The sequence below is a fragment of the Silurus meridionalis genome, chromosome 2 (genome assembly GCF_014805685.1).
Source record: "Silurus meridionalis isolate SWU-2019-XX chromosome 2, ASM1480568v1, whole genome shotgun sequence".
NCBI lineage: Eukaryota > Metazoa > Chordata > Actinopteri > Siluriformes > Siluridae > Silurus > Silurus meridionalis.
Genome location: NC_060885.1, coordinates 9,779,249 through 9,799,888, shown reverse-complemented (window position 1 = coordinate 9,799,888; position 20,640 = coordinate 9,779,249). Strand labels below are relative to the sequence as shown.

The 20,640-nt window shown below is 38.3% G+C and overlaps 1 protein-coding gene across 1 annotated transcript; it reads left to right on the top strand.

Moving 5' to 3' along the window:
* The first annotated feature begins 512 nt into the window (after nucleotides 1-512).
* On the top strand, nucleotides 513-20,562 carry kdm2aa (lysine (K)-specific demethylase 2Aa). The gene is given in 23 exon segments (XM_046869577.1): nucleotides 513-676; nucleotides 2,124-2,262; nucleotides 5,122-5,200; nucleotides 5,825-5,871; nucleotides 8,599-8,777; nucleotides 8,869-8,975; nucleotides 9,866-9,959; nucleotides 11,805-11,958; nucleotides 12,072-12,187; nucleotides 12,396-12,522; nucleotides 12,727-12,950; nucleotides 13,193-13,270; nucleotides 13,510-13,761; nucleotides 14,061-14,177; nucleotides 14,614-14,700; nucleotides 14,889-15,047; nucleotides 15,375-15,401; nucleotides 15,679-16,820; nucleotides 18,346-18,509; nucleotides 18,777-18,923; nucleotides 19,046-19,079; nucleotides 19,081-19,259; nucleotides 19,493-20,562. Coding segments are annotated over 23 exon segments (3,939 nt in total). The 5' UTR covers nucleotides 513-571; the 3' UTR covers nucleotides 19,675-20,562.
* Nucleotides 20,563-20,640: the final 78 nt, after the last annotated feature.

Below are 20,640 nucleotides of genomic sequence, written 5' to 3'. Positions count from 1 at the left end.
ATAGTAGTTTGTTCCTTGTTTTTGTTTTGAGAGACTGAATATGATCGTTGTTCAATCTTTTGGTCAGAACTTGGTGTATTTTTGATTTAACCGTTTTGGGTTATATTCTTGGTTTTGTTTAAGTCTTTTAGTTAAAACAGGAACAAAACACTTTTGGTTTTGTCTAGTCTTTCAGAGTCTGTTCTTTTGTTTCGATTGGGCATAGTGTGATGACCAGCGTTTACTTGTTCTGGATTGTGAGAGAATTGAAGATGGTGCATTTCTTTGCTGTTTCTGTTCTTGAAACAAGAAATATGTAGAGATTTGTTTCGGGTCGAAAAAAGAGAGCGCAAGAGATATTAAGCGATGATGCAAGGCGATTTGATCTGTTAGTGGTTTGTCTCTTTCAAAGGAATGGCAGTGAGAATAGGAGCATTGTGATTGGATGAGCTAGCCATGTGAGCGGAGATGCGGAAGGGTAAGGAGTGGGAGTGGGTGGGAGGGAGGGGACACTGCAGAGGTAAAGGATCACAAGAGGAGGACGGGACACTGGTCTCAGCACTGAAAGGAAAACCTAAAGGCAGACGGAGCGATGGAGGACAGAGAGGAGACACTTAGACTTGTAGATGGCGGTGTGTTGAAGAAGCCAGGCAGGAAGAGGAAGAGAAAGAACGAGGACGAAGATGTGACACTGAAGGTGCGAGGTGTGTAGTGTTTTCTTGCCCTTTACAAGGGCTATGTTTAGGGGCACGGCAGTTTCAGGCCTCAGATATAGAATAGTAAGGATCCTAAAAGAAAGGAGAACAGAGCTGTAGTGGAGATGTGGCTTAAATGTAGAGAGCTGTTTTATCAGCCTTGCCTGCAGTGCTCCATTTATTTATTTATTTATTTTGTGGCCAGTGCACTTTAAGGTATTTATTAATTTTTTTTGCTTTATGGACTACTACACTCTGCTAGTCTGTCTATTGCTGACCTAATAAACAGCCGTTAACTGTTGGAAATCTAAGCAGTTTCATTTGTCCTTTTGGTGTTGTCTGAGTAAGAACACAATGTTCCTGGTGATCTGTGCAGTCTGTCTGCTTCGATCTTGCTCACTGAACTGTGCAGTATTAATGACCTCGGTTGAAGATGGACATAGCAAATATTCCTACAACATAATTTCCTATCAGCTAGCCATATTTGTGTTTATCCAGACCACATAAATGTCACAAAATCTTGTCTGATTTCTTAAAGTAATGTTTGGTCATGGGTCAGTGTATAAGGCATAGTGGTATTTAGTCAGACTATTATTATTTTTATTAGGTCACTGGTCAAATTGGATTATTCACATTTTAATGTTCAGAAATATGGTTTTTCTGTCTACCCCCTGACATTGAACATATCAATAAAGCCGAATTATTAGTAACATTTTATTCACATGGATGTTGCTGAGTCATTGCAAGATTTTGTTTTAATTTGGGTTTGAGACAGACTGTGATGATGTGCCTATAAAATGCTCTCTGTTGACTGGTAGTCTAACATCTCAGGGGAGACGCTTTGTATCTTTGTTTTTATTGTTCATTTATGGGTTGATGTTTATCAGGGGATTGAGAGAATGAGGCCACAATCAACCCACAATTTATAATCACATCTACTTTGTTGTAGTTGTGCTTAAACAGTAAATCTTTTGCAAAGAGCTATTTGAATCTATTATTAAAATAAATCTCATTTTTACAATGTTGCCAGTATTTTTTGCTTTGCAAGAGAATAACTAGTTATTCAAATATAATCAATACTGCTTACCTCTTAAATACGGGTTTGTTTAGTAATACATTTTGCAAACTTTATTATTAACCAATAATAATTGAATGGACAACCTACATAAAAAAAGAATTGATTTGAGGCACATTGATTGTTGCAGTTATATTAATACATAAAGCTTGTTCTGATTTTCTTTTGCTTTAAATTGTCATGCTTTAAGGTTTAAAATAAGATTTCTCATAAGTATACACTTTTTGTTATAGATACAAAGCAGCAGAGTTTATTGTGTTGCGCAGTTGGTTACACAGCCAGTAGGCAGTGTTGAATTGTGGACTTGATATCGAATGTTCTGTCTGTTGAATGAGTAATAGGCTTCTAATTGTTTTTTTCCCCCATCTTCCCAGCGGTCAGGCACGCGGCGACGTTACCACGATGATGGCATCTCTGATGATGAAATCGATGGGAAAAGGACCTTTGGCCTGGAGGAGAAAGTGTACAGTGAACGGTTTGGTTCGGACAGAATCAAACGTATGGAAGGAAAAGGTACCTCCTATTTGTACAGCTTAGCTTGAGCTTTCTTGCCTTAAGGTCAGTAAGGCATGTAATTTTGTAAATTGAACATTCTATTAATTAACACCAGGGCTGCAACAACTAATCGATAAAATATTTAATAATTGATAATGAAATTCCTTTTCAACAAATGCCCGTATCGATTACTTAGGCTCCTCAAGTTAAGGGTTAGCGTGATGGCAAGATAAAACACCCGTTTGCGAAATGGCGGAAATTTACAGGTCAACTGGCACAGGACAGTGTGCGTTCCAAGTAATCCATGGCGTGGGAGCATTTTATATCCAACGCAACAAAGAAGATTGTAACCTGCAAGTTATGCAAAGCGGAGCTTGTGTGGCATGGAAGTACCACAGTGCTGCATGAGCACATGAAAAGAAAACACACTGGTGTCACGGGTGAAGGTATAATATCTACACGGAAAACAAAAACTGTATAATCCTGATCATGTGAAAATAGTGCAGCTAAATGAAGTGCTATTGTGTAAACCGTTTCTTTGATAACTTTGGAATCTGTTCTGTCGTGACTCGCGAGCATCGGCTTGCGCCAAGCAGCTCGCGCGCAACATAGTGATGGATTCAATTAAACTAGTGTGAAAAAACAAAACTTAAAAACAGCAAATAACATCAGTAAACAATTACATTTAAGTCACTGTTGTGGTTTTCAGAGAATGCGTATGTATTTTTCTTTTTTTGTACTATGACAGTCAACACAACAACAGAAAACAATGTTTTCAAATGTGATTTACTACGTTCAAATGCTTGTTTTCAATGTTTGTGTATTTAATTTATGCATGTATAATTTAATTATAATACAAAACTAAATATATATATTCTAGATGCTTGTCTTCACAACTGAACAAAGTCTATTTAATTTTAAACATATCAAAACATGTTAATAGGTTATTTTATTTTAGTATGGTTGTCAACTTGCAATATGTAATTATTAAAAATACTAAATATTGATTTACATAAATTGCTTCACCTTGCATAATAAAATGCTTATTTTTGTATTTTTTTTTAAAAGCAGAAACATGCAAGGCTTTTGCCTTTTTTTTTTTTTTTTTTTTTTTTTAAGTACAATTTATACTTAAATTCCCTAAACAAGGGTTTTATTTAGTTATAATAAGCAAAACATTTTTTTTTTTTTTTTTTTTTTTTTAAATATGATTAATCAAAAAAGAAGAAAAATTCACTGCAAACTGGAATTTGTAGGTAAATGCTGATTAGGTAGTTTGCTAAAATGGAAAACAAATACATTTCTATTAAATTTTCTATTACTTTAAAATATTAAAACATTTTCTCGGAAGCTCCTATGAATACATTTTTATGGTAATAAAATTACTAATATAGAATGATACTTTTGAGTAAATCACTAAAACATTTGTCATAACTTAAACTACTGCTGACTGGTATCCACCTGAAATGCTTGAGCATGTCCCACTTACAAAGTGAATTGCACAGATCAAGAAATTTTTTTTTTTCCCTTTGTTCTCACTCTCATACCAGTAAAATACGTGAGTTTTTTTTTTTTTTCACGTTGAACACTATTAGATTATGGCTGTTAAAATGGTAGTAAAGTTACCATATTGTTTAATGTTTGGGAAGGGATTACTTGATTGCACTTTCATAAGCCTTCTAATTGAGAAAGAAGTGAGAATAAAATGGACATGAGTATGTTAATCCTACTACAATAATTTGTAGCATTCGCACACTTGCATAAATAACCTGGTCAGTCTTAACGGTAAGCGAACTAACTAGCATTAACTTTAAGCAAGTAACTGAACGCTTTATTGTTTGTGGTCTTCATTTTTGGTTGTGAAAATGGTCTACCTTAAAGTGAATAGGACTGTGAAATGGAAGGTTTTTAGCAATAGCAAAAGCCACATCACAATGTTGCAACTTTAGCTTGAATTTCTTTGTATTGCTGTTTTTCATTGAGGTTCAGGCATATTTTGAGGAACTGTCAATAACAGGAACTAAGAAGACGTCTAATGGTTTTCCCCCATATTCAATATGATCCATCTAGAATGACTGTACTAATGTTATACAAAATAGAAATAATGCTTTAAGAATAACAGGCTTTGACAGTTTGTGGCATGAAATGAGACTGATCTTTTTGTGACAATTTGCTAGTGTCCGTACACAATAAGATCAGTAAATTTCAATAAAAACCTATATTGTGGCAAAAAATAATTTGTACCTGTCCTTGTCATTAAGCAGCGTTTGTTTTTAATGAATCCCTTTTTTTTCTGATTAGCGTGTTATTGGTGTATTGCCTTGACCATACTACTTCAGTGAGATCTTCTACATGATGGACTGGTCACTACTTAGTGTTAAAACTTTTGGAGTAAAACATTGTTGAAGTGCATATTTGTCTATCTGTGGTTTGCTTCATAGGATAAAATACAAAATAATGTAAGGAAGATGTGCTAAATGTTGAGTATAAGGGTTAAGGCCAGTATTGATGGAAAAAAGTCATAGTGATGCTCAGATTTGAATGGACACATTTGCCTGCTCTTTGAATCTTTTGTATTTATAGTGTATTCATGCTACATAAACTTGGTGTACAAAAATGGAGACTCTGGTTTCCTCTAGTTTAAAGCAAAAGAGGTAGTAGTGCATTTCTGAAAGACTGTTGAAGACTGAAACCTGGCCCAATGTTAATTCATCAAATTAGTTGGCCTTCTGTTTTATATGGTTTTGGAAAGATAATTACATGGCAAATAATTTTTTTTGACTTTTTATTTTTTTTAACAGCCTGCAAACTAAGACATTTGCTTCTTTAGTGTATTTAGTAGTGTAAATAAATTATCTGCAAATTTTTCATTCCCAGATTTCACATTTGAATTCATCCAGAAAGGCGGGCTGAGGGATCCAATTATCTTTGAACGACCTGATGGACTTGGAATCAAGTAATGAATCTTGTCCTGTATTTATAATGTGTAGTGTGTGTGTGTGTATATGTATATATATATATATATATATATATATATATATATATATATATATATATATATATATATATATATATATATATATATATATATATATTTTTTTTTCAACCTGTTTCGAGGAATACCTTAGTGTTTTAATGCTAACTTATAGCCACCACATTTGTGGCCTTTGAGTAATTTGGTAGACACATGTCCCTGTATGGAGGGGGAGAAAAGTAAGCATATTTCTGTACATTGTAAATCTACTTAATTTATAATGAGATTAATGAATAGGAATGAATTGAATAATTTGTACATTCTGTGCATGGGCACATACAGTATCTCAATAAAAATCAGCAACCATTGTAGAATATCTTTAAGGGACAATGTGCAGTGTGAATAAACATAACAATATTAATATTTTAATACAGCATTTATCTTGGGATCTTCTTTGATGCATGAATCATGCACCGATTAATGGGGGAAATCTCACTATAAACTCCATAGCTGAATGTGAAGTCAAGTGTTTTGTATTACTGCTTTATCCGTTTTTGTTTTCTACTCCAGTATTCTCATTTCTTTTTTTCTGCGTTGTTTCTCTAGCATGCCAGATTCAGATTTCAGTGTGAACGATGTGAAGATGTTTGTGGGTAAGGAATACAGTTTTTTTTTTTTTGTACCCATGTAAAAAGAGTTTGTGTTGAAAATAATATAATAATAGTGTTCTGTCAGAGTTTCTAGCAAAGTTTGACAATGTTCTAATCTGTGGTGACTTTATCATTCATGTTTGCTGCCCCGCTGATAAACCTGCTAATGCTTTTAAGGCACTTTTAGCCTCATTAGATCTGGCTCAGTCAATTTCCTGTCCCACCCATAGGTTATGTCACACTCTTGACCTTATTATCTCTCGTGGGGTGATTGTGTCAACTTGCGAGGTCATGGATTTTCCCATCTCTGACCATTCTCTTATACGATTTGACATTTGTGCTGTTTCACCTGTACTAATGTCTACTGCCCCTCATCACCGTCGCATTATTACCTCATCTACAGTCGAGGATTTTATTGCTGCCTTCTCCGTTTCTGATCTCTCCTTTATTGATGAATTGGCATCGCCTCCTTGTCTGGACCGTTTTCTCGCCTCCTTCCATACCATCTGCTCCCAGATTATGGACTCTGTTGCACCCTATAAGGTAAAGTCCACCAATGTTCCTGCGGACCCCTGGCTCAATGATACAACTCGGGCCCTCAGGCGCCGGTGTAGGCAGGCCGAGCGAAAATGGAAGAAGGATAGGCTGCAGGTGTCACTCGAGATGTTTAGAGACAGTCTTGCCACCTATCAGAGTGCACTGAAGGAATCTAAAGGACAGTACCTCTCTGCTCTCATCAACAGCAATAGCCACCGCCCTGGAATTTTTTTACCACTCAATTCTGTCATTAATCCGGTGTCTGTCGCCTTGAATGACCTAACACGTGCAATGCTTTTCAAGCAACATTTTTTGGACAAGGTTTCATCTGTTAGGCAAACCATCCCCCCCAAAAATCCCCTCTGTTGCCATCTCTACTCGTGCAGCGCAATGTGTGCTAGAGAAATTTGATGTGGTTACTTTGGTGGACCTCAAAAAAGCTGTCCATGAGTTGAAGCCCACCACCTGCCCTCTAGACGCTGTTCCTGCCAGGATTTTGAAGGAGGCTGTTGACACCATAGGTCCCATCCTTGTCTCTTTCATGAACAGCTGTTTTAGCATGGGTACTTTTCCCGCTGCTTTCAAACACGCTATTGTTAGACCACTGCTCAAGAAACCCAATCTTGATCCCTCCACACTATCCAACTTTGGCCCTATATCTAACCTGTCATTTCTGTCGAAGTTGATGGAGAAGCTTGTTTTCACTCAGCTTCAGTCTCACCTTCGACTGCACTACATTGGTGATATATTTCAGTCTGGCTTCAGGTCGAGACATAGCACTGAATCAGCGTTATTGAGGGTCCACAATGACATCCTTGGAGCCCTGGATGGAAAAAGCTCTGTGGTTCTGGTTTTACTGGACCTGACCGCTGCATTTGACACCGTGGATTATGCCATCCTCATCTCTCTTCTTCAGCATGTTGTCGGTCTGCAGGGTGCGGTGCTTAATTGGTTTTCATCATACCTCACTAATAGAACTTTCTCAGTTGTACTTAATGATCATTTTTTATTGGTTGCTCCTGTCATCTGGTGTGCCTCAGGGATCTATTCTTGGTCCAATTCTGTTTTCTCTCTATATGCTGCCACTTGGTCAACTCATTTCCAATCACAAAGTTCAATTTCATTTCTATGCTGACGACCTCCAGATCTATCTTCCTGTAATTGAGTGATAGCTCTGCATTTGACCCTCTCCATAACTGCCTTCAGGATGTTAAACAGTGGCTTTTCCAGAACTTCCTTCATCTGAATGAAAAAAAGACTGAGTACATCCTGTTTAGCCCGGACTCACCCAGCAGTTCTGAGTTTTGGTCCTCTTACTCCTCAGTTTGCACCTACCGTGCGTAACCTGGGTGTTATTTTTGACCAGCGTATGCAATTCAAGAAACCGATCAGTGCAGTAGTGAAGGCGAGCTTTTACCAGCTAAGACTCCTCAGCAAGGTCAAGCCATTTTTGTCCCAAGCTGACCTTGAAAAAGCTATACATGCCTTCATCAGCTCAAGAATTGACTACTGCAACGCTCTCTACATTGGACTTAATCATTCTCTTCTCAGTCGGCTCCAAATGGTTCAAAACGCAGCAGCACGTCTTCTCACCAACACCACAAAACGCTCACACATCACCCCGGTCCTCCGCACGCTTCACTGGCTTCCGGTGCGGTATAGGGTGGAGTATAAGCTCCTGCTATTCGTATTCATGGCCATCAATGATCTTGCCCCGGCCTACCTCACCGAATTAATAACAGTTTACCATCCAGCCAGAACTCTCCGTTCCTCTGGACATGCCTCTCTGGTCACTCCTAAGTACAGATGTAAAAAGTTTAGTGGCCGGTCATTTGCCGTCCAGGGACCAAAGCTGTGGAATGCTCTTCCAGCTCCCATTCGATCCATCACTGTGTTGAGTTTTTAATCGCAGTTGAAAACTTTTTTTTATTTATACAAGCTTTTAACACGTAGCCCTGTTTCAACAGCTTTTTTACATATATATTGTGCTCTTATTTTTTATATATTTCTTATTTTATTGTCTACTGTCTTTTTTTATTTTTATTTTTTACTGGAAAGTGCCTTGTGCTTCTTTTGGTTGCTGTAAGGCGCTATATAAATAAAATTTGACTTGATAATGAAAAATAGGAAGTCAATTGGTGTAAAATGTATATCATGTGCCAGTATAAGAATGTCAAACCCTCTCTATGGTAGGCAGTCGGCGAATGATTGACGTGATGGATGTAGCTACTCAGAAGGGCACAGAGATGTCTATGGCTCAGTGGAGGCGATACTACGAGACCCCGCCATCCCAGAGAGAGAAGCTGTACAACGTCATCAGTTTGGAGTTTAGCCACACCAAACTGGAAAATTTAGTCAGTCGACCTACAACAGTAAGTGCATGTAGACTCAATTCACCAGGTTATTTTTCTTTCCACACATTCAGTCTGATTTTTTTATTTTTTTTCCCCCATTGTCTCCCAGGTGGACATGATAGATTGGGTTGACAATATGTGGCCACGGCACTTAAAGGAAAGGCAAAGAGACTCCACCAACTCAATCATTGATATGCAGTACCCTAAAGTTCAAAAGTATGTTAAAATTGCATCTTATTTGTAAATTTGTTGTTCCACTGAATGGTTGAATCTGTGGTAAGGAGGCATGAGTTATTTATGTATACCTGTAGACAGAAGTTCCAGGTGCTATATGACTTAGAGGTGTAAATATGGCACTTACTATACATGAGGTAAAGTGTTATTAGCATTACTCGTTTACAGGGGCTTCCTCCACATAACATACATTTTTAGAAAACGTGGTATTTCCATGCTTTAACACTAGAGGGAGATTTACAGTGAATTTTTAAGTTATCTGTGATGTCATTGTGAGCCACTCTTGGCCTCGCGTGCTTAAAAGCCTGAACACCGGCAGAGACCACACACACAATCTATTGAGCATCAAACTTTTCAATCATGCAACAAACAGAGATCCGTTTTATGCACTGCAGAAAAACCACACTCAACCACAATCCATACCCATATATGCGTGATCCACATCAAGGTACCCAAATGATACATTTGTGTGGATAAACTCTCCTAGCTCTTACTCTCTAACAGGAGTCAGCTGTTTTCAAGGATTATCAGAACCATTACAAAGCAATGCTTCTTTATATTCAGCAACAACAAAAAAGTAATTGCTGTAGTTTTTAAAAGGAGGCATTCATTTAACATTGATGGAAGGAGCTGTCTGTGCCACTTACAATGCAAAGATTTCTAGCACTGGAAAGTCTTCAGAACACAGCTGTTACAAATAACACTTACAAATACTACATGATATAAAATAATACAAAATTACTGTTTCATTTATGAACTAGATTACTTTTCCTCCACCTAATCATCTTTGCTTATCCTCTATCAGTATTCTGCATCCAATCACCCTCCTTCTGATGCGAATTGTTTTTTTCATTGTTTTCTTGTGTGAATAGATACTGTCTGATGAGCGTGCAGGGCTGTTATACAGACTTCCACATAGACTTTGGGGGCACGTCTGTGTGGTACCACATATTGCGAGGATGCAAGGTATGTGTGGAGAAATTCTCCATGTTTATTAAAGTTTTTCTAAACTGAAACTATGTGGCATTTTTAATTATACTTTGCCCATACTTCCACTCTTATCTGAGCTCAGCGTGTGAAGTCATAAAATGAAGTTTGTGGTGTGAATGCATCAGTTACTTATAGTAGTAGGTCGCCAAATAAAAGTTCCAGGTATTTATTCGTTCATAAAACCCTAATGCCAAAGAAATTTAAAACAGTACATCGAATAAGAACGTGTAAAATCTTTAACTTGGGGAAATGTAAAATTTTGCCTGCCTGTTTTTAATGCTGTGCCACCTGGTGAACTGAAGATCACAGGCAACCAGTATCGATTTTCCCTTATTTTGCCATTTTCCCTTGGACACTGAAACCTCTCCAGGTTCTCTGAATCTTTTGCTTATGTACTGTAGATATTTAAAGCCTTCACAATTTAATGCATTTTATTTTGAAATTGTTCCACAATTTGTAGACACAGTACTGTGCAATGGTGAAGCTCTGCTCTTCTGTACTTCTGGGAAACTCTATCTTTGAAATAGTCATTTTATGCCCAGTCATGTTACTGACCTGTTGCCAATCAACATCAGTTAATTAACCTAATGTTCTTCAATTTTATTTGTATAGTGCTTTTTTACAATGGACATTGTCTCAAAGCAGCTTTACACAGATAGTGGTAATGGGGTTATATAGGCAATAAACATACACATTTTTGAGTTTGTTCCTCATTGTTTATTCCTAATGAGTGAGCCAGTGGTGACTGTTGCAAGGAAAAACTCCCTGCGATGTTGTGAGGAAGAAATCTTGAGGAACCAGGCTCAAATGGGGACTCATCCGCTTCTGGCTTGCACCAACTGTCCATTCATTGTAGTTATGTTGTTGAGGTGTGTAGTAATAGTTGTGTAAATGCAGATCTATTCATGCAAACTGTGGTCCAGAGCCATTGTAGTAGGCTGTTGATATTAATTACAGGTATGATGTATAGATCTAAAGAGGAAAAAAAAGGACCGGAACACTGCTCACTGGAACCTCGGGGGTCATGGTTACTTGAGAGAGAGAGAGAGAGAGAATTAAGATTAAGCATTCTCATTGTTTAAGGAGACTATTTAGTGTGATAAGGTGTTAGTTGGGCTCTGTAGAGGAACAATGGAAGACCTACTGACAGAACAGTAGGTTCTACTGACAGGCTTGACTAAATAAATGTTTTCAGTCTACAACAGTGTCTAACTCCAGAACAGTAATTGGAAGGATGTTTCATAACTGTGGGGCTTTGTAAGAGAAAGCTTTGCCTCTATTTTAGGTACCAACAAATAGCCTGCACCTTTTAATCTAATTCGGCATGGGGGATCATCATTTATTTTAAAGTTCCCTCAAAAACTGTGACGTGAGACTGTTCAGTACTATGTCAGTAGCAGTTTTATAATCAATGTGAGATTTAATTGGGAGCCAGTGATTACTGATTAAACCAGGGATGATGTCATATTTCCTGTTTCTGGTAAGGACTCTTGTTGCTGCACTCTGGACTAACTGATGATTATTTATGCACTTACTAGAACATCCAGACTGTAAAGCATTACAGTAGTATAATCTCGATGTAATAAAGCATGAATTTATTTTTTCCTTCATAAGTGAAAGGTGTAAGCGTGATTTAGGGTCATTTTTAGTTGTTTATTAGCCATTTATAAATGTAATGAAATGTATTATTCTGTTTTAGTTTCTCTGAAAGCTTAGTCACTCAAGACATCAGTAAATGAATAGCTCCAATATGCCACTGTACTTGTGAATTTTATTGTAATTGACTGACATGAGCTGGGATTTTTACCTTCTGTGCCACAGATATTTTGGCTAATTCCCCCGACACCGCAGAACCTGGACATGTATGAGAACTGGGTTTTATCTGGCAAACAAAGTGACATTTTCCTTGGAGACAAGGCCACAGAGTGCCAGCGGATTGAACTCAAGCAAGGCTACACATTTATTATCCCTTCAGGTGGGAATATTGTGCAGACATTGAGTAATTTTACTTAAGTAGTTCAATATCAAGTTAAAAAATGTCTTTTTATAAAAATTTGTATTTATGTGGATATCTGCTTACGTCCACAGGCTGGATTCATGCAGTGTACACACCTGTGGACACACTTGTGTTTGGTGGAAATTTCCTACACAGTTTTAACATCCCAATGCAGCTTAATATCTGCAACATTGAGGACAGAACAAGGGTGTGCAAAACTATGTATACAAATTGAAAATAAGCATGCATTAGATGTTTTCTTTTTTTTTTTTTTTTTTGTGTACTGTTGAAGGTATTGGTCATTATTAATTCGTTCTGAATAACATTTCAGTTCCATTAATGAATCTTGACAGCTTTTTTTTTTTTTCTTTCATACAATGTTAACATGTTTTCTATTTCTCTGTTCACTAAATTAGGTGCCAGCTAAATTTCGCTACCCATTTTATTATGAGATGTGTTGGTATGTGCTGGAACGGTATGTGTACAGTCTGACCAACACCTCCTACCTCATCCCTGAGTTTCAGAAACACTCTCTAGGCATCGGTTGGTATCTCAGCAAGAACACTTAATCTAAAATCGCTATTGGTGAATAAAAAGTACTTTATCAGTAGGCATAAAGCAGATATATACAAAATACACACTATTAACTTTGTCATTGTTAGAAACATTTGCTGTTTGCTTGTTTTTGTTTTTGTTTTTTTAAGCTCTTTTATCAAGAATTATAGTGAGCATATACATTTGTTTCAGGTCTCAAGCGAGAATCCTCCAGTTCTGAAGTCCTGAATGGTCATATAAAGGAAGACGATGATCCTCCCTCACCTCCAACTCGGCCAGGGATGAAAGTTCACATGACTCCTTTTGAGCTGGAGGGTTTATGGAATTTGCTAGGAAAACTCGAATCTCTTCCCTCACAAAAAAAGTGTGTTCCTGCAGGAATACACAACGCACCTGCCTTGCTCCATGACATGCGGGTAAGCTTAGGGAAATGATGCTAAACAGACGTTAAGCATATTAAATGTAATGTTAATGGCCTTTGATCATTTAATTGCTGTGTATATCTGTGATACTATGAATAATAAATTCAAGCAATGTTATGTTCAGCATGTTTAATACCATACCAGAGCAGTTTATCTCTGCTAAAGAAATGTAATTTCTAATAATTATTTTGGCTAGTTACCATAATGCATATATGGCCATTGTGTTTCCCCTACAGGCATTACTTAAAGAACATGCAAATGATAACCCTAAACTTTCATACACTGGAAAGCCCATTGTTAAATGGCCAAAAAGGGTAAGATCATTCTAAACTTTAAATATTATAACCAGTGAAAGATTTTGTGGTTAAAACATATGTTTAATATATATACTTGTCGTGCTTTGTAGTCGTTTAGGCCTTTTTCATTGGTTCTTTAATGTGTTTCATAATAAATATTTAGTTTCGACCTTTGAGTCGTTTCACTTTGGTTGAAGATTATTATATATTTAGTTTTTTTTTTTTTTTTTCTCAATCTCTCTTACTTTGTCATCTAGCCATCCTGGTACCAGCCTCCCCAGCCCCCTGTCCCAGTAGGTCGTCCCAAATTAGCCACCACGCCTATCGTTCCTCGTCCAACAAAACCAGCTTCCTCAATGTCTGCGTTAAGGAGGCGGCGCGTGCGCTGTAAGCGATGTGAGGCATGTCTGCGGCCAGAATGTGGCGAGTGCAATTTCTGCAGAGATATGAAGAAGTTTGGTGGCCCTGGCAAACTGAAACAGACATGTGTCCTTCGCCAATGCCTTGCTGTGAGTGTATAGTGTGACTTGCAAATGGGATTGCTAATTTCACATATCACCATGATATTAAAACTACTTGTACAAAAGTATAAAATTTAAGTATACAGAGATTTCTGTTTTTGTTTAAAACCATTTGATAATTATATATATTCATATTATATATTAGCATTCATCGTGTAAAATGGTTCACATCCAAACACAGCAAATTAAAACTGTAATCGAAAGAGACTTAGCAGTAACTCTCAACCAGAGCCTTAAAATATAAACTAATTTTTATTTTTATTTTTTTCTCTTTCGCTCACATGTAGCCTGGTTTGCCTCTGTCTGCGGTGTGTGAAATTTGTGAAGAAGGGAGCCAGGATACTGGAGAAGAACTTATGGAATGTTCCAATTGTGCGCAGATCGCCCACCCTAGCTGCTTAAAGGCATGTGCACATGTTAAGAAATATTTATTGTTTTGGTACTTGGATCATAATTCTATGAGGACACCATGACTGGTTCTCATCAGTTTTATGTCTGGAGTTATCAGATAACTTTAGAGCCTAGTTATAAAAGACCAAATTATATTTGGTTTTAGAGATCATACATCTGAACATAGTACGTTATGTAATGTTTTGAGAGGTCTTGAAGTCGAATATTGTTGCCCTGCACTGTATTTATAGGGAATATGATCATTTTAAGACTAATATAATAATCTTTGAAAACAATTTTTATTAGTTGGCTACAAATTAAATAAATTCTGCACCTTTTAGTGCAATACCAGGACAATATTAAACACTTCATCCTTTTATACATCTTTTTTATACTTGTATTTAATTGTGCTTGTATCACTTTTTTTTTTTTTTTCCTCCTTTTTTTTAGGTTTCAGGTGAGGGTGTAGTAAACAAAGATCTGCCTAGTTGCTGGGAATGTCCAAAATGTGTCATAGGCAAAGACACAGACTCTGAGGTAAAACATACAAGCTGGTTTTTCAACAGTGCTTTGAGATTATCCTGTTCCAAATAAGTGTAATATACTGTATGTATATGTAGAATTGATACTTTTTTGGATAGCACATTTAAAGCAGTACTATTGGATATATTTACACGCACACCTCCTGAGTATTTAACAGTGCTGCTTCTTCCCCTCTGTGTCAGTCATCGGGCAGCGGTGATGACCTTACAACTCAGGAGGGGTCGGGGGGTTTGAGGGGCGAGGGCGGGGTGTGGCCTGGGGTCGGGCGGCCCCCTTCCGCTCTGTCACATGGGTCGCTACGGAAACAAGTGGCGGCCCCAGAGCAGCGGCTCAGGAAGAGGGTGAGAGGCTCCGCCTTCCTCACGCCACGGCTGCCGCACATACACCCGATCTCCTGCTATCCCCTTTTCTCTGTATCTCCCTTTTTGATTACCTGCTGCCATTTTCCTGTCCCTCTTTTTTTGTTTTTACCTATCCCGCCCTTCCCGCCCCTTTTCATCATCATCATCATCCTGTTGCCCCATCGCTGCTCGGACTGACTCGGGGAAGAGATCCTCAGAATCAGCTTTGTCTGCTACCCTTTTTGATTTTTCATTCGCTTTGATCATGTTGTGCATCCTGTATGCCTGTATTTGTAACCTTCATTAAAAAACTTGTTTTCCTAACAGATCAAATTGGAACCAGGCAAAATGCATGTAAGTATTAAACTAATAAGGGCTTTAAGTACCAAAGTTTGTGGCACCAAAAAAAACCCCCAAACTTTCTGCTTTGGTACCAAGGTTCCAGATACAAATTTTGTTAGCAAAAAGCAACTTATGGTAATTAGATTTAGGCTGTCTACACTGTTGTGTCATGTTGCACATGATTTTAGATACCTTTGTGAATTGTTCAGGTGTGACCTTAATAGTTGATGCTTTATTAAAGATAGAAGAACCTGAAAATGAACCTAAAACATGCAATTTCTGTGTTTAGAAACGCAAGTCATCCTCGATGGATCCTCGCGTGGCTAAAATCTACCGCAGACCGGATTCGGGCAGTGAGGACGATGAAGGAGAAGGAAGAAGAAAGCTATCAATCCAATCGAAGGGTGCAGTATCTGCACATCGTGGATTTGCGTCCAGTAGGCGGGGTCTGTTAAGAAGCTCATCACAACGAGGGGGCAGAGGGAGTGGTGGCATGACCACAAATTCTTCTTCCTTGAAAATGAGGCGTGGACTTGGTGTAAGGGGTGAGCGCGGAAGTCGTGTTCGTTTACGCGGTGGGTCCAAAATGCAGAGAAGACGTTATGAAACGGACGACGATGATGACGACGACGACGATGATGATGACGACGACGAAGAGGATGATGATGACGAGGAGGATGAAGAGGATGAAAGTGAAGATGAAAGGCAAATAGGCAGGTCTGGAAAAGATCACCGTTCACGGCATCGGCGGCGCAGAGGTGACGAGGATGACGAAGACGACGATGAGGATGATGAAAGTGAAGAACAAGACTTTGATGAAGAGGATGAAGAGATGGAAGACCTAGATGATGGAGGTCAGGAAGATGACGATGATGACGGCGAGAACCGTTCAGACTCGGACCCTGACCCCCCTGTTCTGCTTGTCTCAGATTTAAACGATGAACTGTTAAATGGTTCTTATCTGACCGTCACGTTACAGCGTCCATCAAAAGCCAAACGTGATCCTGGTTCTATTGTACCTAAGCTGGAGGCAGCGATGTCTCCTCGCAATCCTGGTAATGCCGATTTACTCCAGCGCAAATCCTTTCAAAAGTATCGGCAGAAAAATGGCAGCTCTCTCTCCACTGGAAATGGTTTTTCACAGCCCAAAGCCAGTTTATCATCAGTCCGTCATACACGCCACAGGAATTTGAACTTTGATGGTAGAGCCTCACCTTCTTCCACCTACTCTCGCTCATGCATTTCTCCTCCTCCTCCCCACCTGACATCTACCACCGGCTTCTCTCCTCCTTCCCTTCTTACTCATCCCTCGTTCCGGGATGTGGGCAACGAGCCAGGGTGTGAGAAGGAGGTGTGGGTGTCAGTCTTTCGCTACCTGAGCCGAACAGAACTGGCTGTCTGCATGCGGGTTTGCAAAGCCTGGTACAAATGGTGAGTACTAGCTTGCTTGCTTGTTTTTTTATTTAATGAACAAAGGCATTAAAGCATATTTACACACTGAACAAAATATATAATATATATTATATAAATATATAGTGTGTGTGTGTGTGTGTGTGTGTGTGTGTGTGTGTGTGTGTGTGTGTGTGTGTGTGTGTGTGTGTGTGTGTGTGTGTGTGTGTGTGTGTGTGTGTGTGTGTGTGTGTGTGTGTGTGTGTGTGTGTGTGTGCGTGTTGGCCCCCTTCCTGATTTCTTAGTTTTTCAGATCATCAAACCAATTTAAATATTAGTAAAAGATAATTAAACACGACATGCAGTTTTTAAATGAAGGTTTTATTATTGAGGGAAAATAAAATGCAAAACTACATGTCCCTGTGTGAAAGTGTTTGCCCCCTGTTAAAACAGGTTTATCACACCTGAGTTACATTCCTCTAGCCACACCCAGGCCTGATTACTGCCACACCTGTTCACAATCAAGAAATCTCTTAAATTGGACCTGCCTGACAAAGTAAAGTAGACCAAAAGATCCTCAAAAGCTTGACATCATGCCGAGATCTAAATAAATTCAGAAACAAATGAGAAAGTAATTGAGATCTATCAGTCTGGAAAAGGTTATAAAGCCATTTCTAAAGCTTTGGGACTCCAGCGAACCACAGTGAGAGCCATTATACACAAATAGCAAAAACATTTGTTCATGACTTCACCATAAGAAAGAGACTGTGCAAAAATAGTCTGCATGGCAGAACTCTAAGACAAAAATTGTTGCTGAGAAAAAAAAAACAGACTTGTCTCAGTTTTGCCAGAAAACATCTTGATGATCCCAAGACTTTTGGCAAAATACTCTCTGTGGACTGACGAGACAAAAGTTTAACTTTTTGGAAGGTGTGTGTCCCATTACGTCTGGTGTAAAAGTAACACCACATTTCAGAAAAAGATCATCATACCAACAGTAAAATATGGTGGTGGTAGTGTGATGCTCTGCAGCTGTTTTGCTGCTTCCAGACCTGGAAGACTTGCTGTGATAAACCATGAATTCTGTTTACGAAAAAAAATCCTGAAGGAGAATGTCCGGCCATCTGTTTGTGACCTCATGCTGAAGCGAACTTGGGTTCTGCAGCAGTACATTTAATCCAAAACACACCAGCAAGTCCACCTCTGAATAGCTGAAGAAAAGCAAAATGAAGACTTTGGAGTGGCCTAGTCAAAGTCCTGACCTGAATCCTATTGAGATGCCGTGGCATGACCTTAAAAAGGTGGTTCATGCTCAAAAACTCTCCAATGTGGCTGAATTACAACAATTCTGCATAGATGAATGGACCAAAATTCCTTCACAGCACTGTAACAGACTCAATGCAAGTTATCGCAAACGCATTTTGGTCCTTGTTTTCTGTTGGATGCAAAACAAAACATTGTATTTCCGCACAAATTAGAATCAACGGAATTTTTCTAAAATATGCACCCTTTTTTCCCCTTAAGATTTTTCATATGCATTTGAACCTTTTCATCTTTTTTTCTTTAGGTGTTACGATAAACGATTGTGGAGTCGGATAGATGTCAGTAGGTGTCGCTCCCTCAGTGCTCAGGCTCTGTCAGCTATTATTAAACGCCAGCCTGTGACACTTGACCTGTCCTGGACACCTGTGACTAAGAAACAGATCACCTGGCTTATCCATAATCTTCCAGGTATTTCCTTCAGGCTGATGCTACATCGCAGTATACACGTTAGAATCCTGAAACTTCTCTATGGAAAAATATTTATAAAAAAAAAAAATTTTATATATATATATATATATATATATATATATATATATATATATATATATATATATATATATATATATATATATATATATAATATATATATTTATTTATTTTGCATATGTCAGATATATTTTTTTATTTTTATAAATGTACACTATTTATGTAGCTAATATATAATCTTTTTGTCAGGTTTGAAAGATCTGATCTTGGCAGGCTGTTCTTCATCATGTTTTTTGGGGTTGAGCTCTCAGAACTTACCTTGTCTTCGCACGCTGGACCTCTGTTGGGCCGAGAGCATTAAAGACTCTCAGCTTAAAGACCTAATCACTCTATCAGGTTGACTACATGCACAATTCTTACTGGCTTATGTTAAACCCAAAATCTTCTGTAGTCCTACAGTAATCTTTGTTCAATGTATAACAATTACTCTATTACTTTCTTTGCTTAAAAACATGCAGGTAGTGAAAATCGCAGCAGGCTAAAAGGCTTGTTATCTGGGGTTATCTGGTCTGAATGTGAGTGACTCCATACTGAAGCTTATAATCAAACACCTGCCGTTGCTGAGGAGGTTAGACTTGTCACATTGCCCTGTCCTTACCGACCAGTCCATCAGCTTGCTTACAGCCAGTGGCTCTAACACACGCAACACCCTGAGAGAGCTCAACCTCGCAGGTACACGCATTACATACATGTAACCCTGTCAGTATTGTGTAAATTGGACTTCACTATATAATCCTCGATTTTTCAGTGTTGAGTATTATTTTAACAGGGATAGTTAATTGAATACACAATGGTACTCCCCATCTTTAGCTTCTTCCTAGTTTCCAGTACCTAAATTGTAGATGCATATTTGCATTTTCGGTAGTTTTTAAGTAAACTAGCATTTTTATTTTTTTTATTTCTAGGTTGTCAAAAGCTGACAGATGTCTGCCTGAATTATATGAAGCGACTCTCCGCTCTTACTTTATTGGACCTGCGGGGCTGTAGGAGTATCACGAGACATGGCTGTGAAAACTTCATTTCGGACCTTTCCTACTGCACCTTCTTCTGTCTGACTGAGGATAAACTCATCCAGAGGATATCTTAACACAGACACACATGCACGGCACACATGCTCTTACACTCGTGTGCTCTACGGGCTCCATCATAACGCTCCGAGAAGATTCCGAGCTCCCTCACAGAGTCTGGTTGGGCAAGTGGATAGAGGCTGCGGCCCTAGGGAGAACGCACAGAATCTGAGGAGAGACATGTTCTTTTGTGCCAGGCATTCAGGCTCATTCAAAGCAACTTGAAAAGATACCAAGGCTCATGTGGTTGAATTGGAAATCAAAATATATTGATTCAAACTACGTAGGTGACTGAGAGGAGCACAATCTTGGAAGTAAAGTGAGGAGAGATTCTAAAGAACATTCGTTACATATGGCGATTTCAGATATGGTTCTAGTTATGATACTGTAAACCTTCTGTACCGTGACATGGTACATGACATTTTGCCAACAAACAGAAGGCAATGACATGCACTAAAACTTGAGTGCTATTAAATGTAACTCTGACTTTGACCTGACACACAGTCACAATTACATAAAAACGCACATGCATTGTTTGTTTATCCATTTCTGTCTTCAGAGATGTCAAACTTTGATGTCTTGGATAACCTTTTCTGTCTATACAGCTTTACCAACATATCTGCTTGACCTAGAAAATCCAGCTTGACTCTGGCCTCTTTCCCTCCTGCTTTTTTCCCTTAGTTTCTTCTTTGTGTGTTCTTTATCTTCATGTATCTACCACTTTACCTGTGTTTGTCAGTTTTCTTTCACCATAATCTGCTGGGTTCTTTATAGTGCACATGTATTTTTTTTCTTCTAAAGCAGTGTCTTAAGTGCAGTCTGTAGCAAAACATTTTTCTCATTTTTTTTTTTTTTAAGAAAATGTTAAAATAAAAAGTCACATCTCTGAGATATGTGGCACAATGTAACTGCTTTGTTCTTATGGTTATTAATCACTAACGGTGTAACTACTCTTTTATATAAAGATACATGCAGGGATTTATGTC